The 27,301-nt window shown below is 38.3% G+C and overlaps 1 protein-coding gene across 1 annotated transcript in view; it reads left to right on the forward strand.

Moving 5' to 3' along the window:
• Nucleotides 1-27,301, forward strand: part of DPP10 (dipeptidyl peptidase like 10) — a 250,190-nt gene that overhangs the window by 66,643 nt on the left and 156,246 nt on the right. Inside the window, exon 4 of the mRNA XM_075710366.1 lies at nt 25,047-25,141. Within this exon, the coding sequence (XP_075566481.1) occupies nt 25,047-25,141 (95 nt within the window). The remainder of the gene's footprint in view (nt 1-25,046; nt 25,142-27,301) is intronic.

Below are 27,301 nucleotides of genomic sequence, written 5' to 3' on the forward strand. Positions count from 1 at the left end.
AGTGCCTGGTTTACGTATGTGAGCCTGAGGCCTACAGGCTAGGATAATGTCCTATCTCATAATGTTTGTTTGACTGCCATTATGAATCAAAATAAGATCCTGTTTCATTGACATGAATAGTGTCCCTTTTGTCATACTCTAGTTCTAAAGGAAATGTGGTAATATAAGGGAAAAATAAAGAAGGAATCATAGCTGGATTTGAGGAAAATAAGATAAATGCTAGAAATATCAAAACCGCTCAAGTTTCAGTAAAAGTACTCCTCTTCTCCCTGATCAAAGAAGAGTTATGACTTCTATTTACCATGAGAGGCAGAGGTAGGATAGATCACAATGACATCCTGAATTTTACTTGTGGACCTATGGTATATATGAAAAAGAAGCACACTGAAAAAAAACTTGAATCTATTTAATGGCAGTCTAATTCAGAACAGCTCATCCTGTGAAAGATACACAGTCCAGCAGATATAATTACATGGTGTTTCTTTACATTGAATTTTCTTGTAAAAGCTCTGGTGGTAAGATAGATTTCTCAGGAAGATGGCTCTTTTCAAATATAGATTTAATAAAAAGCATAAAACAACCAACATCTGTTGCTGGATATCAGATGATTTACCTGTTTGTAGAACAAATCTGATAGTATTTGTAGTTCATCTGACTTCTTGGTGCTGGAAATTACACATTTGTAAAAAAAAAAAAAAATGACTAATGAATGAGGCGGATTTTTCTGCTGGGTAGGTTTTCTCTACTTTGTGGCCAATACTTTTCCACCCCATGTCAGGACAAGTCAATCAATTTGTTTTATCTTTATAGGAAGAGGGGAGTAGAAGAAGTGACCTGTAGTCCCTGCATCCCAGGGAGAGAATGGAAAAAATCTAAACAGTAATGAATTTCTACTGATAGCCTTCATTTTTTCTACTTTCATGGGGACCTTCAACAGCAGTGAGAAGAGAGTTACTCTTCATTCTCTGCTGCTTACACAGTTGTTCTTCCTTAGGCTTGTCAAGGCAAATGTCATTGAAGCAAGAAACATTTCATCATCCAAATTAGCAAGGGGATATAGTCACCTATATAATTCCCTCTAACAGAAATTTGGTAGTATCAAATGTATATACAATACCATAGGTATTTTTGGTGCCTATGAAAATACACTGTTTTTATCCTAAAGCTAATACTAGACTTCTTCATAGGTTTTGTTTTAGTGCATCTCCAGAGACGCATATATATCGTATTTTTGCATTCACTGTATGTATGGTGTTGCCATCTCTGTGAACTAATTGTTCATCTTGAGTAAAATAGAGAAAATTAGGGTGAAAAGTATGATTGCTCCAGCACCTCTGTGACTGGAGCCTATCGGGAAGTCCTTTCTGCCTCTCTTTTCACAGGACTGATTGATTCAAGGCATAATAGCATTTCTCAGTTCTTTTTCAAGAGAGATGTGCGGTTGAAGCAAGGTTTAGCTGTTGTGGGTGCTGAAGTGGCTGTGTTTTGTCCTTTCTCATATTAGTACAAAGATTGCTCATTTTCAGCTGAAAAACTGACTGCAGTGAATGACAGTTTTGCTATAGCAGCTGAACTGAAGACAGACAGAGGGATATGTGTGCGTGTGTGTAGGTAAAATGCCGATTGTGGATCAGCTCAAAGATCAAGATGCTTAAGGATTTTCATCAAAGGGGAAACTTTATTTGAGGTAAATGAGGCTTTTACGTATTTTGAACAAATGTAAAGGTCTGATTCACAAAGGGTTTTAGGAACAGTTCATGAATCAGGAAAGGAGACAACAACCTTTATATCTTGTAGTGTTTGGGACATTTGTTAGAGATGTGGTAAACATCTTTTAAATCTTTTCAGATCAATCAGTCTCAAAAGTTAGGACCAACCCACTCAAAGAGTAAGAGAGGGACAGATTATCTGTAAGGTCAGTCATATCCTACTTCCTACAGCTTTACTTAAAGCCATTGCAGTTGACAGTGAGGTTATTTGAACCTGAATTTTATGCTTACTGGGTGACTGTTCTACCTGTTATGTCACAAGGCACAGTACTAAAACATTTCCAGCTGAAGCAGCTTGAACTCTTTATTTTCAAAAAGCCAATTTAAGTGATGGTTTTTTTTTTTCTCTTTCCATTCTGCAAATACTTACTCTCCTAATGATCAAACTCTAAATACGGTTCACCCAGTTCCAAGGTGCCTCTAGCTTCTGCCATTGAGATAACTTTTCTTCTCTTTTAGAACTATGAAGTAATCAGTTGGGGAAATTTATGAAGACTTCTAACTCTAAATTTATTATATACCACATTCTTCTTTTTTTCCTTCCACCTTGTAGTCAGTTACTATTGTACTATTTGCGTGGCTTTTTCAGACTTCTGTCTTCAACCTCTCAGTTAATATTGATAGAAACTGAAGGTGCAGGAATCTTCAGTCATCACTACATGTCTAGGGAAAAGTCAGGTATCTCCTCTATCTCTGTAAAAACGTAATTAAAAATAGGGCATCGTTAAAATAAAGACAGGAGTTCAAAGTACATTATAATGGCACTGCTTCTGTTACACTCAGCGCTAAGATCGCTGTTTTTCAGACCTGGAGAAGAAGTGGTAACGGTATATCTGCTATATATGTCATAAAAGATATTCCTTCCCATTAAAAGAAATATTACAGGCTAGCATGTTAATGATATGCAAATTATAGTATACAATCTGCACAGAGTAAAACTCGATTCTGTGGATCATCAGAAGGTTTCGGATAATGTCCTCAGCATTTCAGAATGCCAAAGCTGAATTACAAGCTGTAAGCACTTATTTTGTCTCTCTTGGACTACCACTGTTACCTGCAGGGATTGTTGACAAGGGTACTTAGTTAAGCTGGATGTAGAATTTTGTCTTAAAGAAAGTTTAATCTCAATGCCCTGTACCTTTTTACTTAAATAATTACAGCCTGTGCTGCTATCTTACATCAGTACTGGGGTAATCTGTGCTAAGAAATACTATGCACAGTTAAGAACTAGACACCAAGTGATAAAGACATGTATTAAGACCCTCCAAATGGCCTTCTTTAATGGGAAGTCTGCCCGGTGATATCATACACCATATTAACTTGATTAGTACCTGGCTTTAAAAGACAAAAATACAATGGAGATATTACATGTAGCACTATATAAAGTGCTGTGCATAGAAAATAATGAGGTTAAAGTCGTTGCAAGATTACAAAAAGCCAGTGATGAAAGTCACACAATTGATGTGGTGTTGCTTCTGCAGGGAATGCACATTTTCATTTTCTAGCCATGGCAGCACAGAAGTCACCATGCTTCCCTTCCCGTCGTTTGCCACCATAATTCTATCAAAGCGACTGTTATATGATTCAAGAGAGAACATCGCTCCCCCACCATTTATTTATACTCTGCGTACAAATGCTGTCCTTGTGCAGCCACCCACTATAATGTGTTTATGACTAAGTCCTTGATTTTGCATGCAGATTCCAACACCTTCACCTTTGCTGAAGGTTTGCTGGGATCTGTTCCAGGATCACTCCTGATGAATGTCTAGGGGAGCCACTCGGGTATCTTTTCCATCTATTGAAAAATAGCAGTATGAGGAAGGAAAGGTTTGTCAGCTCATTTTGGCTCCTTTAGATTTGAAGAGACTGTGAAATATTTGCCAGTAAGTATGTATTTCCTTTTGAAATTGAGTAAACTGACTTTTTACTTTAATGCCTTCTATTTGCTGCCTGTGAGTTTCCTGTAACACTCCAACGTTACCATGCATGGACCATCCATGAATAGCAATTATTCTTAACGTTGACTGAATGCAAAATTTAGGTGTTACATTTTACAGCAATACTTTGAATTTGTATGTCTGTCGGTGTTACAGGAATCACCAGCTGTTGAGCTGAAACCATCTCTCCTGTCTTCTGTAGAGAGGAAAATTCTTTCTTAGTGTTAGTAGTGAGGGGGAAAGATTTAAGGAATTCACTGCTGAACTTTACAACCAAACATACGCAAGAATTTTGCCATGTTGTGTATATAAGCAAGGAAATACCAAACTTTTATTTTTTGCTCTAGGTCATAAATGTCCATTCTGATTCTGTCACAGGCAGTGCTAGTTGTCTTCTGCAGTATGGTCCCCAAATCTCTTCCAGTCTGCATATAAATAAGAGAGTACATCTGTTTCCTCCTGTAGAAATGCTTCCCACCAAGATGAAGCACATTTGGAAATGCATTTTGTGCACTGAATGTCCTTCACTGTAAGGGCATCTCCTTCTTTTCTTCTTCCATTTTATGGTTGTATAACATGACACAGCTGCTAGTTCTTTAGTTTGGAAATGGTATGTCTGACAACTGGGTTTTGTTTGGTGGGGTTTTTTTTTGCATTTGATAGTAATTAATTTCCTTCCAGCTATCAGCTTTAGAGAGAAATTAAAAACTTACTCAAATTCTTCCTTTATTACGCTATCTAGCAAATCCTGATGAAAATTTTTCCTTATCAGTTCTTGTATCATCTTTAAAGAGTTCATATGATCTTCTCTCAAAAAAACTGAATCTCTGAATACCTTCATAGTATTAATGAGGTACCGGGGTATAGAAACATGCACACCTTTTATTGCTGTTAAACATGTTCCTCTCAGGTACTCTCTGCTTTGCATATATATGTCCTCTTACTTATTACTGCCTTTTTAGAAGAATTTCTGGCTTTTGATAATTTATTTTTTTAATATGATGTGTAAGAGGCCAGGCTAGGTGACTTTAACCATCCCTTTTGGCACCAGTGTCAGTGTCTCTGCTCTCTGACTGTATGAGTTGCTCTGGAATTGTCCTCAGGTAACTGACTCAATAAAGTGTTGTTACCCACTTAGCTTCCAGCTTTCGGTTTAGCTGGAAAAAGTTTAATGTAAATAGACCCAAACCTGGTGGAAGAAAACCAAAAGAGTAAAAAAAGAAGTGACCCAAAGGTTAGACTAACAGTAAATGCTTTCACTTTCTGCTTGATGAAACCCAGGACTATTGGAAAGAGCATCTCTTACAGCAAAAATGTCTGCAGAAGAGAAACTAGAAAAATGTTTTCCTGTGCATTTTTCTAGATTTGACAACAATTTTTCCCATGAAATGCAATGCAGAATCCCTCTTCTAATGCCCCTTTCCTGGGAAAGAATGACTCCCTCAGCTGGCTATTTGAGCTCAAGTATTTTGCATATATCAGTTCAATCTGTATTACAGTGTATTACCAATTGTTGTGGTTTAACCCCAGCCAGCAACTAAGCACCACACAGCCGCTCGCTCACTCCCCCCTCCCGTGGGATCGGGGAGAGGATTGGAAGAGTAAAAGTGAGAAAACTCATGACTGGAGATAAAGACAGTTTAATAGGTAAAGCGAAAGCCGTGCACGCAAGCGAAACAAAACAAGGAATTAATTCACTACTTCCCATGGGCAGGTAGGTGTTCAGCCATCTCCAGGAAAGCAGGGCTCCATCACACGTAACGGTGACTTGGGAAGACAAATGCCATCACTCTGAACATTCGCCCCGTCCTTCTTCTTCCCCCAGCTTTATATGCTGAGCATGACATCATATGGTATGGAATATCCCTTGGGTCAGTGGGGGTCAGCTGTCCCGGCCGGCTGTGTCCCTTCCCAGCTTCTTGTGCACCTCCTCACTGGCAGAGCATGGGAAGCTGAAAAATCCTTGACTTAGTATAAACACTGCTTAGCAACAACTAAAAAATCAATGTGTTATCACATTATTCTCATGCTAAATCCAAAACACAGCACTACCAGCTACTAGGAAGAAAATTAACTCTATCCCAGCTGAAACAAGGACACCAATGTAAGGATGCAGAGGCATAAGTAAACCTATCATAATAACTGAATTAGAAATATTGCCAGTCATCTTATTGCTGTCCAAATTAAAAATATGAGTTGTTTTAATCCTCCTGGCCACAGGAGTTTTTACTGCCATCTAATGAAGACATCAGAGTGCACTTCCATCACTGCCAGTGGCACCACGAGCGTTCGTAGAATAAAGTACTATGTAGAGAGCTCTGTTTCTGTGCCCAAGCTGTTGAGGGAAAGTTTTTCTAACTGAAAGGATGCAAAGCTAGGCAGCGTGCTTTTATAGCTGAAGTTGCTCTGGGTGACAGGCAAAATACTCTGGATGTGAGTACGGTGTAAGTGATGTAGAAAGTACTGCCCTTGTCTGTGCTGGGGTTTACTCTGTGTTTTGCTTCTCTGACTGACCAGTCAGAAGTTGCCCCGATATATGAAGCTTTTAAGTATTTTAACATTTCCTCTAAACCCACATGTTATTGAAACGATTGACTTAACATTTACAAAAAAGTCTTTAAAGTATAATTATAAAAGAAAAACCTATTTAAAGGACAAAAAAAAAATCACTGTTTTTGCACTTTTCAAAACGTTTTTAATTATATTGATTGATTACATATTAGTTGGGCCAGCATCTCTAGTGCACAAGGAAATCTGTCTGAATTCATGATCTGGATTAAGTGACCAGTGCTGTGCCAGGTGAGCACAGGTTCAGGATCTGGTCTGAGAGATGAGCCCTTCCCAGACACCCGTGCCTGGGCCGCTGCGACTGTCATCCTTCTCCCTCCCTGAGAGCCCATGCTCGTGCCTCTGCTTGGCCTTATAACACTTAATGCCACCCTGGCTTCTTTTGCATGAGAATCGTGATTTTAGTAGCAATTGCATTTTAAAATTACTACTTGGAAGAGAATCATTGACTTCACATTGATGTTACATCAACTGTATTTTTTTCAGTAACCTGTATATGAAGTTGTGGAATTGATATTATTTGTTGGTATGTGATGTATATTCACATTATTATATGATGTGATTGATGTTAATTGAACATTTTGAATAGTTAAGTGTATGGGTACTATCTTGTCAGGCATGTAGTAGAAGAACTTCGCAACGGGATGAGTTATCCTCTTAAAGAGGGTGAGTATTGTATTACCTTTTTCACAAGGATATAGGAAATCCTGATGTGGTCTACACAATGTCGCTAATCTTTACCATTGGTAATTATTCGTAGGACTTTTTTATTGAATTTATAATGGTGTAAGTGAATTGTCTGATCAAATATGTAAAAAAAAAAATACTGTATAGTGTTAGATGCCACATTGTTTTAACATTTAACTATGTTAGGATGTGCTAGCATTGTACAGTTTATCCCCCCTTGGGTATATGTATAACCAGCCGTCTGTTTTACAAGCAAAAAATAAATGCAATAGAATCTCAGATACTAGTTAAAAGTAGTACCTAGAAACCCAGTACTTGGAAATAACTGTGCTGAAAGACTTCACAGGCTTTTTGTCTTGAAAAGCTAGCATGGTTAGAAAAAACAAAATGCAGGTTATTTATTACATTATGATTTTTTCCATTGCCTTGCGGTATTTCAGAAGAAGAGTGTTTAATTGGCTATAAGAGTGCAGAAGCATGGATGATAGCTTTTTGCCTGGTTTTTCATGGCTAAAAATAAAATTATGTTCCATAGGTACCCCTGTAATTATTGCTTATTTAATGAAAATATTGAATATATTTGTCCTTGCATTATTTGGTGTATACTCCCAATATTTTTCCTAGAGGTAGGAAGAACAGTGATTAAATCCTGCAGTAAGAGCCAGACCCAAGCTGTGCCAAACTTTGTCAGTGATGAGTTTCAAATATTTTGAAAGTTACAGTTTTCTTCCAGCTGCTTTCCTTGCTGTAGGGAATAAGTAACCTGCTCTTGCCAAGAGCTAGCTACTTACTTACTGGTTTTTTTTTAAAGTGAGAATTAAGGCACTTCTCTCTCTTCTCCTCTCATCTCCCCAAAACCAAGTATGCCAAGCATGTCCTCATCACTGAGCGCAGACTCATAGTGCTGGTGTTTCACTCCAGGGAGCTTGGAAGCTTTCTTCCTCTGCCCTTCTGCTGAGTAAGAAATGTGAAAAGTCTTTCTTAGAGTCATTGGTATCAGGCCAAGGGTTCTTGGCCCAAACTAGGCATCTGCTTGGAACAAGACATCCATCCTCAAATGTAGTAGCTATTTTCTTCTTAGGAAATACTTTCCTTCCTAGGAAACTCCATTTGTGGGTTCTCAGAGGAAAAAAAAAAAAGCAGAATACCTCTGTTGCCAGTGCAGGGCTGTGTCTTTAAAGCTGATCCAATGCTGGTTTTGTCTAAGTTGAAAATCAATGTTGCAGTAACAGTGATGTTGTTGCTGTTTATTGGGTTTCATATTTAGGGAAAATGTCACTGCAGAAAAAGGAATGTTTGAGCTCTGTGCAGATGTAATATGTGTTTGTATGAGGCATAGAAATTTATATCCACATCTTAATCAAAATAAGTAATAGAAATTGAGTAATCAGTCTTTAGATACATCACTGCTGCCTGTGACTTCCGGTGGCCCAACTACAAAATGTATTTTCAGAGTCAGAATGAACCATCTCGAAGTATTCAGAACAGGTTTAGCCCTGAAAACTCAGTGTCACTAAATTAAACCTTGCTAAAAGGTACTGCTCCTGAAAATGTGAGGGGCTAAAAAAGGATGTCGAGAAACTGAATGCAAGTTTGCAACATGTGCTGCCCTTTTTTTCTCTGTATATAGAGAAGAATTTCCAATATGTTATGGAAACCTAGTTTTGGGATTGTGCATGTTTATGCCTTTGGCACAGGTCCATTTTAAAAAGTGTAGTGTGATTGTTTCAGTATAGAACACAAAGGCTTCTTGAATTCTGACCTACAGTGGTGGTGTTCCTGTAGGCTGTTTTGATGGGAGACATGAGGCAATAAGGATGTGCTGGTCATTTTTTATTTTTAACATTCCTTATTCTTGTAGGCAATTAATGTTTTTATGCCGTCCCTTGCAGCCTCCCTGGCTCCGTGCTGTCAGCAGTATGTGCTGTGCAGCTGTAAGACGTAGCCCGTCCCTACAGGTGGCTACAGCCCTGTTGGCTGGATCCGTATTGACTGGCACTGGTGAGTCCAAAACCCTCCCATGGCTCTGAGCAGGGCAGCAACAGCTGAACGTAGGAGTCTCTTGTCGTTGCCGGATAGAGATTTTTTAAAGAAAACCTGCTTCCATAATTTTTTAGACTGTATTTCTCTAAGCCCTTTACTGTTTTGGAAAGCACGGATCCTGATGGACTTGCAAATACAACCACTTGCTTCTTCACATGTGTAATATATAACACAAATACGTTTTCTCTGTGCAACGCTCCGATAACCAAAGGGCAGTATTGGCGGCTCTTCCCTCTAAGGGGGAGGGGGAGATAGTTGAAGCGGTCGTGCTAAGCCCTTGAATGGCCAAGTGCTGAAGCAACTGTGTGGGGCAAGTCCCCACAGTTACGATTGCAGTGTGCTGGGTAAGTTTAGTCATAATCTTGCATTTTTACTCTAATAGTGAATTGTTTCAGTGACACAAACTGGATTCAGACAGCAGAAGTGGTGCGCTCCACAGAACAGAGCAGAATAAGCTCTAAGTTCTGGCATTTGCTTAGCGAGTTTCACATTATACTGTAAAATTAAATGGATTTCTTTTATTGATAGTTCCCCCAGGCATTATTATGGTGAAAGGTCTTTCTTTAAGTAAGGTGTTAATGGCATCATGGTAGGATTTGTTTTTCTCCTTTGTCAGCTCATATTATAATATCAAGAGATACAGTGGATTCTGCATTAAGGTATTTAAGGCAAGTCTGCATGCTTTTTATAAAGGAAAACCCAACAGGAAATTATGGGCCTGGTGCCAGAATTGCAGGTCAAAAATCCTGTAATCTGTGCTCTGAAAGAATTCAGGATAGAAGGCCATAATGGGCCCTTTTGGCCTTTAAATCTCTGAATCTACTGCATATAATGAATGCAGTTTATTCTATTTACATCAGTTCTGACTGTCCAGCTTTTATGTAGTTGGAATATATAATTTGGAAGACAAAATCCACTTCATGTACTGCAGATGAGTATGTGGAACTGCTAAGTAGCTTCCCTGCAGTGACTTCAATTTCAACCTGTAAACTAGAATAAAATTCATGTTTAGAACTGGTAAAAGTGATCTGCATTTGGAAAAAAATGGAACATTTCTGTCTGTGTTTCAGTTTGGTGCCTGAAGATTTTTTTAGTTGCATGGAAAATGAAAATAATAGAACAAAATCCGTTTGACAAATTCAGCATCAGAAAGGTGTTTAATGAAGATGATAAAAATGAATAAATGTACACAAATTTAAGATCTCTCATTTGGCAAGGTGTTTAATATTCTTCCAAAGACTTCCAAAAAACCAAATAGTCAGGTTTGAAAATATGGATGTTCAGCCAAAGGCACAGTTACACCAAAACAAATTTCATTCCTGTTAATATTTGTGGATCAGCCCTTCCTACGTGCCCTGTAATACATCCTTGGAAACAGAGTAGATGAGAAAAAGCAAGGGTGCTTATTCTGGATCCGTTTATTTTAATAATTATAGCTTATGAGCAATATATTTTTCACCTTTCATCCTCGAGCTTATTCAATCCTTCCAGCTATTTTCCTCGTTTTTGGGGTGTTCAAAAATAAAAAATCTCCAAACAGGTGTGTGAAACTTTTAATAGAGTAATTTCTAGGTGCCAAAAGCAGTTATTGAGCAAGCATAGATTAACTAATGAAGTTATCATTTCAATGAAAAGATGACACTTTTACTTAGGGAAAACCAGAAATAAAATCAACAACAGTGTTAATCTGAAAGGGGAGCATAATTCAAATGGAACATAAAGGGTGAATTGCTTGAATTATCTATTCAGAACCAGGTACGCAGTGTAATTCCCTGGAATAATCACTAGGATAAATTTAGTGCCATAATTTAAATATTTGTTCTTTGAAACTAATGTATGAGTAAAGTATGGAGAAAAGTTCTGTCGTTTCACTTGCCCATCACACCTGGAGCAGATCTGTGCTCCTCCTTGTGTGGGTAACATGCAGTAAAATTACCACCAGATGTTCACGCTGCTAAAGAACGGTTGTTGGCTTGCCAAGAGTGCCATTGTTTAACCTTTCCTTGATTTTCTTTTTGTTGTAATATTGACATTCTGCTACATTTTATTTTAAATTAATTGCACAGATGAGCTGCACAAAATGTCCCTAACTAACAGGTCACCTTTGTAATTTTGAAAGAAGTAAAGCAAAGCACATCAAGATTATGTTAAGATAGAAACTTAATTGCTTGTGTCTCTTTCCCTTTGGAACTAAGACTTCATCTTTGAGCCAAATAAAATCTGGTGGCGAGTGCTCCAAAATACAATCAGAATCCTTTCCAGGCCAGTATGAGGCTTCAGTTGATCTGTTTCTATCAGAAGGGTTGTTTATGAGTTTGAGCTTTAGATCTGAGCTTTCTGTTTGCATCCTGAGGATGACTGTTTCCTAGGTCATATCCTCCAGACCCGCTTCCTACTTTTATGAGCTGACACTGAGTGTGCCATGGGGGACAGGACCCACTGGATCCAGACAAGCACTGTCCCGGTGATCCTACGCAGTTACTGGCACTGCCTGTCTAATTCCCCATGCTTCAGCAGACCAGTGGAATTACATGTACAGACTAGACAATGATATCCAAAACAAATGAGTGCCAAAGGAAATTCTGCCAGTGTTTTCAAATGTTGATGCCAAATCCGTGTTTCCATATCTGTGTTGATTAGAGACCTACACACTCACCATTTAATTTTCAAATTAGCTAGTATGGGTATTTCCCAAGAACTCCAGTAGTATGGTAGGTAATGCACAAATACGAAAACAAGACCTCTTAAGTGCTTTCATTTCATAAGTTAAATTTAGATACACAGGATTTACTACTTCTGTGCAAAAATTTTAATGGCACATGTGGCTTTTGAATGTCTAATTTCTATTCAGACTCCAGATGACTGATCAGTAGAAATAATTTAATATAGACTGGTATTTTGGGTTCATAAAAAGGTACAAATAAAATCACAACACAGTGCCTTGATGTGATTTATGTATTACTTGGTTGCATGATAATTCTCAAGAGCTAATGATCTTCATTTAATCAACATGGTTTTCTCATAAATCAGAATGAGACACCTGCTATTTTGAAAAGAGCAGGTTAAATAATTAAGTGTGAACAGAAAATTGCTTACTTTTGTTTTTGTTCATAATAACTTAAAATATGTTATTTATCCTTTGGGAGTATAAAGTATAAAATCAAGTTTTGTCAATCGTGCAGTTCTGTCTGTGACATTTAGCTGCACCTGCTAAATTGTGGGCCCACTGCACTGTGAAGCAAAACTCTCATTAACTCCAGTACAGTCAGGATTTTAACAAAGATGTCTAAATTCTAGCAAAGCTTTTGGATTCAGTGCAATGAAATTGAAGTGCATGGTAAATATCCTGCTGAAGAGGACTGAGAGTGAATGCACCAGCAGCTTACTGAATTTTTTGTACCTACTGCCATAATGATGAATATTTATTAAAATAAAAAGTATTTCTATTGCACAGAGATACTTCAAGTTATTATTCAGCATCATATTTTTAAATTTCATTTTCAGTGGCAGCAAATTGATAGCTGTGAAGTATGTCTTATTGTTATCTATAAGACAGAATTTCAGAGTAGATTTAAACTACATATCTAAGGTCACAAACTTTTACCTTCTGCTGCTCAATAGTTAGCAGATACTCACTCTCAGACCTACACACAAAGTAATAAAAAAATAGAGGGGATTGGTTTTCACAGATAATTAGCAATCCATTCTACTGCATATTCCCCATCTCAGATGCTGTACATTATCACCATCCAGCTGAGGATGATATAACTATTTCTGGAGGTAGAGGCTCAGACTTAGAGCTGTGGAGATACCTTGTTCACTCCTAGCCAAAATAGCACCTATGTTGACAAGCATTTACACCAAGTGGCAATGTGTTTGCTGCACCGGAAGAGGCTTGCATCCACATGTGCAGAGACTCAAGGAAAAGACCGTGTGTACATAAAGGAACCATCTCTATTTTTGTTATTAATATTTTTTCATATTATTAAATAAATCCGAAGCATTTTTGTCTTTTGAATAAATTCCTACTTTTGATGAGGACTGAAGTTTCGGTACCATTTGTGAATGGGGATGCACTGTGTGGTGTGCCAGTCATGGAAAAGGCAGTAGAGAACCATTCACATTAGGCTGGATAGAATTAAATATTCTTCTGGTCGTTGAATATTATGACACACTCCAATAGATAATCAACATTAGTTTCATTCTTAGATTATTCTCTCCCTGTATTGACTATGGGCCAAGGTTCGAGACAGTCATACCATTCATTACAGAGGAGGGTTTGCTTGGGTAATGACTAATGAGGTAATTTTTCTGTGTGCGATGCAGTCTTATAATAGCAATGCCAGGTGTGGTAAATTTGGTGATTGTTGTTTTCATTACAGTAGCAAGCTTATTCTGAAGAAGTGAATGGTCATTAAAAATTGAGGAAAATGGAACACTGAATGGGAATGTTATTTGCCACCATCATACTCTGAAAGTTGGTATTTAATAGGATTGATACGCATTTTTTCTTTTGGGTCATAATATATTGTCCTCTGATTTCATTGACTAAAGTTGGAGAGTTATGATACATTGGTAGAAAGTTGTCCCATCCTGGGTGAAACAAATGATAAGAACTGAATAAAACTTATTTGACAGTATACATATATTTTTTTCACCTTTCAAGTGCCCGTGAATACTTATTTTCCACAACACCATCTGCAAGTTTCTTCAGTAGCAAATAATCTGACTCTAGACTATCCTTGCTCTCATTTAGGGTTTAGATATTACATTGCATAATCACATGCTGTCTGTCCTCTATTTTGATTATAATTTCTTCAAGATGAAGTTTACTACAGCCCGTACAATTTCCACGTACTACAGAAATTAGCTGGAGAGCGGTAAATAATAAGCATCAGCATTGTCAGTGTAAACCTGGAAATCCCACACTATGACGTCGTTTGCCTTTGACATCCTCTGCTGGGAGTGCCAGATTCTCAAGGGATACATTACGCAGCTTGTTAAGGGCAGGAGAGCCCTCAGGCCATCTTTCTGCTGTGAGCCGGCAGCCTGACCGTGATGGTAGGCATTGAGCCGTCAGCTCTGGCTGAACCAGCTTGCTGAGGTGCCTTCGTGTGGACAAAAGGGAGTGAGCAAACTGCAGCCTTATGGCTGCTCCAGAGATTGGTCTTTTACTGTGGTATGTACATAGCTATTGAATTTTAATTTTCTCACTTGTTGGGCTTGTCTATGAAATGCCAGCTGCATCTAGAGCACCGCAGAAGTAGGAGTGATGGTGAGCCGTCAGGAGTGTTTGAGAGGCACGGGAAGTTCATGTTTCTATTGCAGGTTGAAGTACCCAGTTTTCTTTGAGAATTTTAATTATAAAGGAGTCGAGAAGCATATAAATCTTCCTTCTTTGAAATCACTGTATCTCATCCAAAGTGCAGCCCCGCCAGTTCAGTAATCTGTGTGAAATCTGGCCTGGGCAACGCTGCTGACTCCAAAGCGGAGCCATCCGCATCCCATCTGGCTTGTCCTCTTGACAGTCTCAGCAGAAAGGTCCACTCCTGAGGCTGTCAGAGAAGTGCTGCTGTGTTGAGGTACCTTATTATCTCTCTGGGGAAGACACTAGGACAGGATGTGTGACTGAGACTGTCAAATTTGTTCCCTAATTTTCTCAATAGTCCGGGGACATGTACATTATTTGGGCAACAGCTGCCTGAGTCCATTGCCAAGCTGGCTCAGTAGTGGTCCTCGGTGCAATGCAAGAGAGCAATCAGAGATTATATTTTATTCCTAACCAAAAATGTTTCCACGTAGCTCGGAAAGCTGACCAGTTTTGTGGGCAATTTAGGAAAAGATGGAATGTTCTATGTTGGCAAAAGTGTATCTACAGCAATGTCTGATGTTTCGCCTATGCTGCGCAATGTGGGGTGAGAAAACCAAAGTGCTAGTATAATTTTCCCTACTCGTCCTCGTTAAAGTTTCTAGCACCTTAAGTACAGTACATTTTCTAATTTGAAATCCCTATAATTTTTTTTACAGAGAGAACAGATAAATAAAAGTGTAGGTACCAGAAGGTATCCAGGAGTAATAACCTGGTGGACCTTACTGGAGTTGTGTGGCACACGAGCAGTGATGTAGCCTATTGGGAAGGCTCTCTGTCTGACGTGAATATTGTCCCTTCCCCTCCTCTCTCTCTTGGTGCTGATTTACTGTTAATTGCATTTCAAACAAATTAGAATGGACTAATAGACTCAAGTCTATTATCCTAGCTTTTAACACCATGAAATCATGTTTAGTGCTTTGCTCTAGGGGCGGAAATGAATATCCCTAACATTTTCCTCCCAGTAATGACAGAAATACAGATGGAGATTTCTGCATTAAAAAAAAGTGGAAAGTGGAGTGGGGAAAGTGTAAGGAGGAATGGCAAAAATAGTAAAATCTGGTGCTTTAGTCCATCAAATGATTGTTCTTTGGGTTAGATAACTGATTCCCACTTATGCTAGTGCACACTTAGATCTTTGCATTTTCATTTATTTTTATTCATTTGATTTGTAGTGCTTTGTCCAGTTGTGTTCTAAAAGTGAGGAGACTTTTATTACTTTCGATAGGAGATTAATTATGGCGTAACTCGTATTTTCTTTCAACTTTTTGTAATTGTTAGACAGCTCCTTCAGTGGTGTAAGTTAACATCTTCCTGTCACGTGGTGTACTGATCATTTCAGAAAGCTGGAGCTCAGCTGTAGCTGTGTTACCTTGAGCGTGCTCTTGAAACGGAGAAAATGAGACGGACCCTGCCTGGGGCAGCCTGGGTTTGGGAAGTCAGAGTGAGCAGCAGATCTATGTAGAGGTGCTGTGCTCACTCCCAAGCAGAGTCCCAGGGAAGCAGAAGAGAACTGCAGGAAAATTTCTTCATCCAAGAAGACTGGAGAAGAAATAGCTCCAGCAAGCTATTTCTGCTATCTGCCATGGATGGCAGGACCAAAGCCTTCAAGGGGTTGCAATTTACGTTACCAGTTAATAAGTTGGTAAACTTGTAGGAAAAACCTGGAAATTTCTAAATTAGAACAGTTTTGTGTTATCGTGGCAGTACGTAGAAGAGGAATGTATCTTTCAAAAACCTGGGTGCAATGGTTTAGTTTTGCTGTGAAAAATTAGCTGACAGCGCACCTGGGTTCCACAGTGTGTCTGGGTAGAGCTCCAGTACAGTCACAGGGATTTTATTCAGCTGCATTCTCTGTGATTACATGCATTTCATTCTGTATAGCTAAATATTTCGTGTCTTCGTGAAGTAATGCAGCGCCCTCCCTGTGTTTACATCTTTCCATCATGTACAGAAGTGACTTGCTTATGCAGTAGACAGTTATGTTCTTCCAGCTGAGGTGTCCACAGACGTTACTACTACCCGTGGCTGATGGTCGCTGTCCACCTTACTGCCTCCCACAGCTTTGCAGTGAATATTTCCTCAGCTGCTTCAGTTCAAACTCAGGAACTCAAGTTTAACTGCACTATATATTTCACTTTTGTATTTTTTTCTTGTAAATCAATCCCTCAGTGGATTTGTTAATATTCAAGATCTGTCTACTTCCTCTGTCCCTTCTAAAGTGCTGGCATGGGGATATCAGCAGCTGTAATAATGAGGCAGGATCCTGCACGATTGCATGATGGGGAAGAAATCTCTGATTTTGTAAATGAATAGTGACTTGTTGAGAGAGTTTAAGATTTTCATACGTTGATATACTGAAGTGATCAGGACCACTGAAAATTGGCATGCGTTGAGCGTGACTTGGTATGATATCTGATGACAAGATTAGGAAAAGAGGAGGATACATTAATAAAGGATGGAGATTGGAATTATCTGGGCCAATCCAGAGTGCCTGGTCACTTTATTCTGGAGTTAAAGAAGCTAGGAAGATAGATTTTGTGCAAATGCCTGCACTCCTAGTTTGTGCTAGTTGCTCCTTTCTGCACAAATATACAACATGCAATAAAGCATAATTTAAAAAAAATCCAGGTTGTTTTTGATTAGGTTGATTAATCCATCAGTATCAGCATAACAGTCAAGATCTGCTCTCTTGGGCTCTATCTTCATGTTAATATTGTTGTGTGTAATAACTGAGAAGTCCACCTTCTCAGTGGAGCTCATTTGCTTGTGTCTGGTGGGATGCTACTGTGACTGTGCTGGTTCCATTTCTGTAGCTACTGTGCCATAAGGTCTCCACCTGGTTTTTGGTTAGTTTGTGTTGGGCGTTAGAAGGCAAAGGGAAGTAGACCACCTGTGGAAGTCAGAAAGTACAAGAATTGCCTGGCTCTACAACTTTGCAAGCCATTTTGAATAGGGAATTGTCTATATAATCAAAGATTGTCTAGAAGAATTGCAGTTTACATTATAAAACTAGTGCAGAATAAATGTTTTCGTGAAAGCACTACTAAAAAGAGCCTAACCTTTTAGAAAAGCAGTGGAAATCTTGCTCAGCTGACACGTGACTTATCTGGCATATTGAAATTTGGTCTGTATCTGTAATATCTTTGTAAATGACTATTTTATTTAATTAGCAAACACTTAATTAGACAAAGATTTGTCTAGCACCTCCTGTTCATTAAATCAGAAAGCATACTCTGTTTTAATTAGCATGACATTTTCTATAATCAATTTAATGAAATGCCATCTGCAGTTCTAATAATACTGTGTACAGCAAAGGCTGATTGACATACATGTTGACAGGAAGGTATCAACCTTCTCTTATGTTTGTATTTTGAAAAAGTGTAAACTATAAGGAAAAGGAGGACCCTGACTTGCTAATGCTGCTGTTTGTGCTGCAAAGCAGAATTTTATTTAAACAAACCAAAACCTAGTAAATATTTTCGATGGGAAACAAGCATCTACAATTACAATCTTCAGGTTAACACTACCGGTAATTTCAAAAGACTTCCCTGAGGGCTCCTTATTCTAGATATTGTGGAGCAGATTTTCAGCATTGCTTGGACGTCTCTCCTTCTCTTTCCTTCACTTTCTAGATGCTACTTATGCTCTCCAGACTGTTTGATAGATTGCCTTAATATCCGATGGTTTGTATGCGCAGAACGGCCCGAGTAGTGATGCCGCCCTGTCACCAGTAAACTCCTTGGGCCCTGCCCTCCAACAGGAGCCCCAGAGCTCCTCAGCTGGGCTCCTCCGGGCCAGTGAAAGGCAGGCTCTGTTGGACGGGTGGGAGGATGCATCTGCTCCTCTTGCTATGGTACTCGCTGGATAGGGAAAAGCCCCAGATCTGGGTCCCTGTTCTGTATTATCGTGAGAACAGAGGAAAAAAAAAGTGGACAAAAGCCATCGGATTTCTCTGGTGATCATCATTTGTAAGTGCGGGGAGGTCAGGATGTGAATACTTAAAAGAATGTCAGTGCCTAGTACTTCTGGGCTCCTTTAGGCAGCTAGCCTAGGTTAACATGTACAGTGCTATGTACAAGTTAGCCAGCAATTAGGTGTCTATGCTCTGTGTACCTTCTTTATGAATCTGTTTTTTTCTTCAAACTATTCAATATCAGTATTAATAAATTCTAAACCACTATTGAGCCAGGTCATAGCAAGTTGGACTTGGCACATCTCTGTTGAAATTGATGGATCCACACAAGTTTATCTCGGGAGTTACCATGAAATAAACCTTATTATCAAGAAATAATCCAAGTTTATGAAATAGTCTGCCAAAGTACTTTTGTTTGGCAAACAAAATTTACATTAGCGGTACTGTGATTTTAGTAGGAAGTAGGTTTTTTTTCTCCAGAGGACTACTATTGATTCTGTTGCTCCTTGTCACTGTTAGCACCTGCAGAAACTATTTAAATTAATCTCAGTGAACATGGTGGCAATGTAGATTTACAAGCTAGGCAGCTTTTAGATTTATGATGAGCTTGGACTGCTGTGATGACTATTAAAGGCTAGAGGAAAAACACAATGTGTATTCACGGGTTAAAAGTCACAGCTTAAAAACTCTGTGAAGAGAATAGAATAATATTCAATAAAATAAACCCACCGGTAGCAACACAATTCTGGTATGGCTAAGATGAAGCATACACAGAATACTGGAGGCTCAGATTCAGGAATCTCCTAACTCTTGTGGCTTTAGTGAGCCTAAGCTGCCTCTTTAAGTTTCCATAAATTCTGAGAGTCCATGCAGGGCAGGGTTCCTGCTTTTGTGCTTTATCAGGGAATCCCCACTTGTTCCTGAAGCTGTTGGATCTTTCCAAGTACAACACCGATGACTCTTAGTACGTTGTTAACCGGTCATCTCATACCTCTATTGGGCTGGGATCTCTTGTAATATGTCCCAGATTTAGAGACCTACAGAAATGACAAAATATTTCATGTCACCTTTGTTCATTCACATGTAGGACATTACTAGCAGTCTCTTGACTCTTACAGCTGAAATATGCAGTTCATAAGTGTGCCAAGAGTTTAAGGCACACAAGGAGTCTCTTGGAGTGATTCCATGGGGAAAAAAAAAAGTGATAAGTAGCCTGGAGCTTTTTGTGTCATGTACAGGTCTGAATGTGCAATACCACCAATAAAAGAAGAAAACTTCCAACTACTAAAAAGTTGTATCAATACTGAGGTGAAAGTGAATAGGACTAAAAATCAAGAGACTTGAGTTCTTCAACGTGCTATTGATGGGCTGTGTGACCTGCAGCAAATCACTTCAGCTCCTTGTGTATCTTCTTTATCTATTATCTTTTGTATTGTCTTTTCTGATTCTTTGGAGCAGAAAATGACAGTATGTAATAAAGTTTTTAACACAACAGACTTCTGCATCTGTAAACAAGGAAAAGGTTGGTTTCTGAGGAAATAGTTGCCCTACTTAATATTAATAGTATCCTTGTGAAGTAAGGAGCAATGGCTCTAAGCAAATCTTGTTTGTCAAGCTGATGAAAGAACAATTAATGTTCATTTGGGGAACACTAGTGAAAGAGGGCTATATTTATGATATTGATATATACATCCAAACTATGATTTAAATTGCATGGCTTAATCATTTCAGCAGAACATGTGTTCCATGTTCTTTGCCTAGAGATAAAGGACATGATGAAAACATTTACTTTTGAAAACATACATTAGTATAAGAATTTGGACATTTAGCCTCACAATGATAAATTATTGTTGGTTCTACAGCTAATATAATTTTGTAAGACGTAATATTTATGTTACTGATTCAGGTGAAATTACTATGCTGCAATAATCACAGAAGGATTTGGGGTTTAAAGTTTGTTTTCATGTAATATTTTATTTAATGTTGCATTGTTTGTGAAAGCCAAATAAGTTGCAGAGCACCTGTCCAGCATCAGGTTTGGTCTACAGAGCTGTATGTCCACTAGGCAGCCTCCCTCAGAGTCAGGTTTAGAAATAAGCTCAAAATCAAGGTGGAGTAAATTCTTCCCAAAGACAGTTACCTATAATAATAGCTGAGCCTACTATGCCTTTTTCTCTCTATCATCAGAGCGACTGCTGAATCACCAAGTTTGTTACCTTATTCAAACAGACATTAAGCTTGTCTTCTAACAAACCCAATGAGTTTAATTAAACTAGACACTGCAGTTCTGATGAAAAACCTTAAATATGCAACACAGAGAACAAGAAGGATATTTATGGCAGTCTTTGTTGGAACCCCTGCAATCGAGTGAATCAATTTGGTGAGCTGTAGCTGAACCATCTCAGCAGGTAAACTAAACCACCTGCTGCAGGGTAAGGCAGGGGAGGGGAGAAAGAGAGATAGTCCATTTTGTCTGCCTGGGAAAAAATTCTCTTCTGAGATTTGTGGAATTTGCATGCTGTGCCTTTGAGCATCATACCAGGCATACACACACATGGATTCTCTGAACGAGGCTGCAGCACTAACCAACCCCGGTATTCCATCTGCAGCTGAGATCAATATTTGATAGTTTGTGGGGAAGTGGAGTAGAAGGCACAAACAGGAGACGAATTATGCATCAGAAGGAAAAATAAATATCCCTTGATCCCAGAGGCAGTCAACTAAAAAAACCAAAGGTTTGAGATTCTTATTAAAATTGTCTTAGCACAGAGCTACAAACACGAGTTATATTGTGCAGACAATCCTGTATTCCCAAAGATCTGTTGCAGAAGGAGATGAGAAAATCAGTAGAGGGAGTTAAATCCACAGATTCCAGGCTAGAAGAGATCGCAACAGCCATCCAAACTCAACCTTTTGTATTTTTACCCACATTCAGACTAAACCAAAAGAGCTAAAGCATATCTTTAAGCAAAAATGTCCCAGGGCTGCTGATCCTGTCATCAACTTTGCTGAGCTCTTCCACACATCCCAGTCTCCATACCTGTCACCAACTTTTTCCTAGCTATATCTGTATATGACTTAGATGTCTTTGAACTTTTCCTTTGTTAACCTGACTAATTTTAGCCATTCCAAGCTTGCATTTTTATGTTTGCCTCCTGATCCAGAGTTACACTGACAATTTCTTAGCACTCCTCTTTACTCATTTTCCGTTCTCGCAGCGTGCATTCCAGGAACTGGGCATTTTACAGTAGTGTCAGTCTCATCAGTGTGAGCAGAGGGAAGATCACCCTAGGACTTATACTTGTACTGAAGAATTGCACCAAATCTTTTTGCCATGATACTGCATTGAGAACAAGTAGTGCAGTATTTATCTGTGTAAGCCCATAAGCCCTTCTTTTCATCACTGCTCTTCAATTCCAGTCTCCCATCTACAATAATGATCGGTTAACCAGGTGAGACAGATCGCTTGGCAGGAGTACCCTCTTCTCTTCCTCTTTATTAATGATACTATTTTTAATCCTTCTAAAGTGTTTCCTGTTAATTCTGTGTAATGTAAGCTTTGGAATCATGATGTCGTAAAATAAATCAAATACCTTGAAAAAAACATAATACACAGTTTCAGCATAGTTGCCTCTATCAAACATAGCCCTGACAAACTTTGTTTAGCAAGATCTATGTATCGTAAAATGCTATCAGGTATTAATTATATTGCTAGCCAGTATTTTATAGGAAGAATGCTGGATTTATTGTGCCACTATTTTATTTGGGACTGATATGAGGATAACTTATGTGCAGACCCTTGGGTGTCTGTCTTCACCTTTTAGTGGCACAGGGTAATCTTATCAGTCATCCAATGCTTTGGAGTTTCCAAAGTTTTCAGAAATTTGAGAACTATTAAAAGTAGGAAATTTTCAATGAGTTTTTTTAAAGACTGTTTTGTGTACATCATGCAGGGCTGCCGACTTGATAACTCATGTTCTTTATAGAGGCTTCCTCACATTCTCCTTTGCTCAAGACAGAATGCTTTCTATTTTAGTGATGTCCTTAGGTGGATAATGTGGCTCTTCATTGTTCCAGTTTGTGCCCAGCCAAGAAGTTTTTATGTGATACTACTCTTTGTTTTAAATTAAATGAGAATTTAAGTAGGAACTCTACTTCTCTGAGTGGCTTTGTGAAGTGTCGGGGATCCCTGAACTTCTTTGTGGTGAAAACACGAAGATAATAAACAACATAAATCAATCAGTTGTGTAAATGGACGATGGTATTATTTTCTTCTGTAGACTGTTTGACCATAGGCAACAAAAATTTCAAAACAAATGTATATTTATGGCTCTTACTTACATTTGAGTTGTCAATGAAAAAAATCATCATTATGTTGTGTGACCATCAACTATCACATTATCCAGCCTGACAAGCTATTGATAGGAATGAGACTTCCATATAAATTAATATGATTACTTTTGAAGACTGTATTTATCCTCACCACTTGCATGGTATTTTGAGACAATCTTTTATCTGAGAATCTCCATGCATTTTGCAAGCGTTCATTTAATTTATGCACTTCAGGAGTTAACTACTGAATTCAATATAGAGATGAAAGCCCAAGTTCAGTGAGAGGTATAATTACTGTCCAGTAAAGTCTGCCTTTTGAGGAGGTCTGACTTTTGGTTTTCTGTTCTGATCATTTGAATAAATTTTCTTCTAACTTGAGAACAAAGGCTTTAATTTGTGTCATTCACAGTGTTTGCTCTTCCAAATGCTGTTTCACACTGTATGTATGACTTGCAAGAAGAGCCCTAGGACTGTGTATTTTAGTTGAGGTCATGTTAGCAGTTTTAAGGGAAAGTTCTTTATTTGGGTGAAATGTTCTTGGTAGGATTAGTTAATAAGGCATGATGCTATAAATCCTGTTGGCCAAATATACGTGGCATGTAGAAAAGTAGATAACTGAGGAGGAGTTACATTCTGATACTGTTGTTTGGATTTGGGTAGCATATTAGTCTCACCTCTTGACCAAAAATGCATTGCTCAGAGCACGCTACAAGCAGGGGGAATGAACATGGCTAGTTGTTGACAGCTGTTCAATGTCTCTGCGATGTATGTGCCATTTCTCACATTATGGTTTACTCATAACTGGGGACAGGTCTTTGTCCAGACAACTTTATTTTTTCTGTAATATTGCTTAGCACTGTGGTACAACATCATTGGGGATTTTCAGTGCTAGGGTACCTAAAAGGATACATGCAAAAAACCCTAAAAGAAGTTGCAAAAATTTTAATGTTTTGTAGTAGCCAGTAACCTGAAACAACAATAACTTTCTACAAAGTGTTGCCTCTTTTTATTCAAACAGAATATTTGAAATCTTTTTCTTTATAAGAAGTTGCCATTAATTCCACACTTCACAATCTAATTTTCCTTCCTAAACAACAACCCTGATAATCTTGTCCTAAGCTCCATCAATCCCACCCCACTTCCCAGCCATGATCCTAAAATAGTTTAGTAAGCTCTTAAAATGAGGCTTCATTAATTTTACAGAACATACCAGAGGACATTCAGTAGTGCTGTATATCTAGAGTTTCTGTGGAGTCAATTAAAATACAGCTACATTTTTCTGAATAAGCGAAGCATATTTTTTATGATAGCATAACCTTTTTCTCCAGTCATGTTTACTTCCCACTTCATAAAATTCAGGGATCTGTAATGAATTTCTCAGACATTACTACGGATTAGTAAAGTTCTTTTGTGTTTCTTTTAGGCTTAATTTAGAACATTCCTTATGCTTTCTACCTTTTTGTAACAAAATAGTTTCATTTGATTAAATATAACACTCTTACATGGGTTTTAAATAACATGAAAGAATCAGCACTCAATCTATTCAATTTCTTATTAGAAATAGCGGGAAATTTGGAACCAATTTTTTTTTTTAATCAAGGCTTATGTAGTTATTGTGTATTTCTTGGTAATTTTGTAGGTATTGATACAAAAAGGTACAAAGCCCTTTTCTTAGGAGCCAGAATTAACTTCATAATTTTTTTTTCTTTAGTTCAGTTGTGTTCAATTATTTTTCTTATGGAAACTTATAAATCAAGTAAGTGGTAGAAGGAAAAAAATTACAACAGTTCATCCCACAGTGTTTTAAATGTTCTACAAATGGACCTATTTAGCTTTAACCCTCCTTTGCTAACATACAGCTTATGTGACATTCTGGTATTCTGTGGCCCAGCATTAATCACACAGGATACGGACTGTCTTAAGATATAATGCAGATCTTTGTCAATCCAGTTACCAGAGATACAGAATAGTACAGAAGTTTTGTTAGAATTACTTCTAAGGAGATATATGAATATGATGTCCAGCAAAAACTTTTTTCTTTGTAAAACTTTACTTTGGTATATGGCCGTTTTCGTAGTGAATATGGTCAGACCTTAAGGTGTCAGAGTGACAGTGGTATCTAGGTGAGAGTGGTTTTATGTTCAAGATGTCACTTCATTCACAGCAATCCCATTTTTACCACAGACAATATTTTCATTTAAGTGAAATCATATTTTTGAGTGAGGTGAACATGCTATACGGCATAAACTGATATTTTTGAAGCTCATGAGGCAAATCAAGAAAACTAGATACTATGAGTGCAGTTCTTCTCTCAGTCTTGTTTGCATATTGTGATAAAGATATTGTAATGACTGTAATATGCTGGTTTTCTCTACAGATGTATTAAATAATGTGTTTGCTAACTGTTAATGCCTTTGTTGTTACAGATACAGCAGTGGTGTATAAAAATAGGAATGGACATGTTGTTGAACTGAATGTAGAAACAAATACAACTACATTGTTATTGGAAAATACAACTTTTGTAAGTAATATATATTATTTACTCATTTCTTAGTGGAAGTCTGCTAGCATTTTTTCCTGTAACAGGAGTGAGAGAGTGTAATATTGAAAGGTTACAGAAAATACATTTATAACCTAGAGTAGATTATATATAAATGGAAAGTATATTCCATTCCTCTGTCAGTGCACGATTTCTGGCTGAAGTTATTTGTTGTTTTATTCAACCTGTGTGTAAATAACCAAGATGTTGGAGGATATGTTGTTGGCTGTAGTCCGTGCTTTGTTCAGGCCACTTGAAGGATTATGCCTGGCATATGTGCTGGTGAATCTGCCTGGTGTCTATTATAATAAGAGATTTCATAAAATGGGGGAATGCTACTCAAAATGTTGAGAGCTTTTCCCTATTACAAAAGGGAGAAAGTATTCAAAGTCATGTGAAGATTCTCCTTTAAGCAATTAAATATGCAAAGAAAAATGTATTTCCTACTCCTGTTAATCTCTGGCTTACTTGTTCGTCTGTGCTCTAATGGAAAACTAGATGGTTGGGGAGTATTCCTCTTGACCAGTAAATAGTATATACATGAGTGGTTTGCATATGTTTGTGACTAACAGTAATTGCTAAGAAGTGTTGTAATGCCTTAGTCTACATTTTCTTTTGCTTTGCTTGGTGCTGTTGTTTTCAGTGATACCACTTATATCCTACCCTGTAATTCTTGTTTATCAGGGTTTTGCAGTGTAAACGCGTGGCTTGTCAATCTTTCCTCGTAAACTCCATACAGACCACTGGCTGTTATTGTTAATCCCTGTATTTTTAATTTAGTAAAATCTTTTGCACCTGCAGACCCAAAACGATGACTCATTTTCATCAGCGGTCTTTGACAAAGGCTGATTTTATTCCAGGTCTGTTCCTGGCCTTTGCTGATACAAATTCGTCATTTCAAAGCATAAAGCCCCTGGTGACCTTTTCTTCTAACTCCTCGAACTAGAAAGAGGCGAGCAGAAGTTCAGGAGAAAGAACTTGAAGCTGACTTCCTAGGTCAATGTAAAGATGAAGGAGAAGGGAGGAGAGAGTAGTATTTCAGTGGCGTGTGTATGGCTCCCTTTCTGTAAGCTGCACCCTTCCATATTCTGGGATGTGCCTCAGGGTACCTCCTAGCCCAAAAAAGACTGGCACACACAATTAAAAGTGGGTGAAAAGGTGGATTTCTGTAAAGTACAAACCACAAAGTATTGGAGAACCATTTTCCCTCTTATGTGGGTATGTGTGTGTGAGCGCTTGCCTGGCTGAGTAGAGGATTAACCGTGTCAGGCCTACATATTGCCTTTAGTGTGTAACTTGGACGCAAGCAGCTGCTTGGACATCCCTGGCTATAAAACTTGACTTTAATGACAAGACTTGAGTTTCCTCACAGATGAATTCATATGCTTTTGGCTGCAAGTATTTGGCTCATGCGATGTCAAGTGTAATGCCAGCATGACAGGCTATTCAGGCCATTATGCTACGGCAGTCTTGCCAAGTAACGACGGATCAGTATGGACAGGCTGCTTCACACTGCAAGCGTCGCCTCTTTTCACAAAGTTGCTCTTCTCTGGGATTTCAATGGAACTGATTTATCCGTAAGGCATGCAGACTGAGAGCGCTCTAGATACTAGATATCTACTCTTAATTAGACATGCGGGAAACTGATCCAAAATGGCTAATATTCAAGCAACCGTTTAACAATTATGTATGGAACAGAGGCAAATAAAAACATAATTGTGTTTTTTCCTCTTTGTACACAGTCAAAAGCAAAGAGCGTTAGGGGTAAATAAAGTGAATTCCAGCAATGATTATTCATATGGACGTAGAATAAAAAGCTGAAAACAGAGCAGAAGAGTCAGTAAGTTTGTTGGTGTGTGTTTGGCAGAGAGCAATGGGAAATGTTGTTATGCCAAGTTGTCTGCTGACAAGGTGGCCAGCAATCCTAACAGATCATAACGTTACAGAGGCAGACTGTACGTCTGAAATCAAAAGCTGTCCTGTTCTTCTAAGCTCCACTGTCCCCAAATTCACACTGCTAAATGTGCTCTTCCAAAGTTAGACACCTGGTTCGTTAATCAAACATTTTCCTCGCTCAATGTCACATCTGCTTAATCACTGGTGCATAATTAGAATGGTGCTGGTTTAATGACTCTGCAGAGA

The sequence above is a fragment of the Pelecanus crispus genome, chromosome 5, assembly GCF_030463565.1.
Source record: "Pelecanus crispus isolate bPelCri1 chromosome 5, bPelCri1.pri, whole genome shotgun sequence".
Taxonomy (NCBI): Eukaryota; Metazoa; Chordata; class Aves; order Pelecaniformes; family Pelecanidae; genus Pelecanus; species Pelecanus crispus.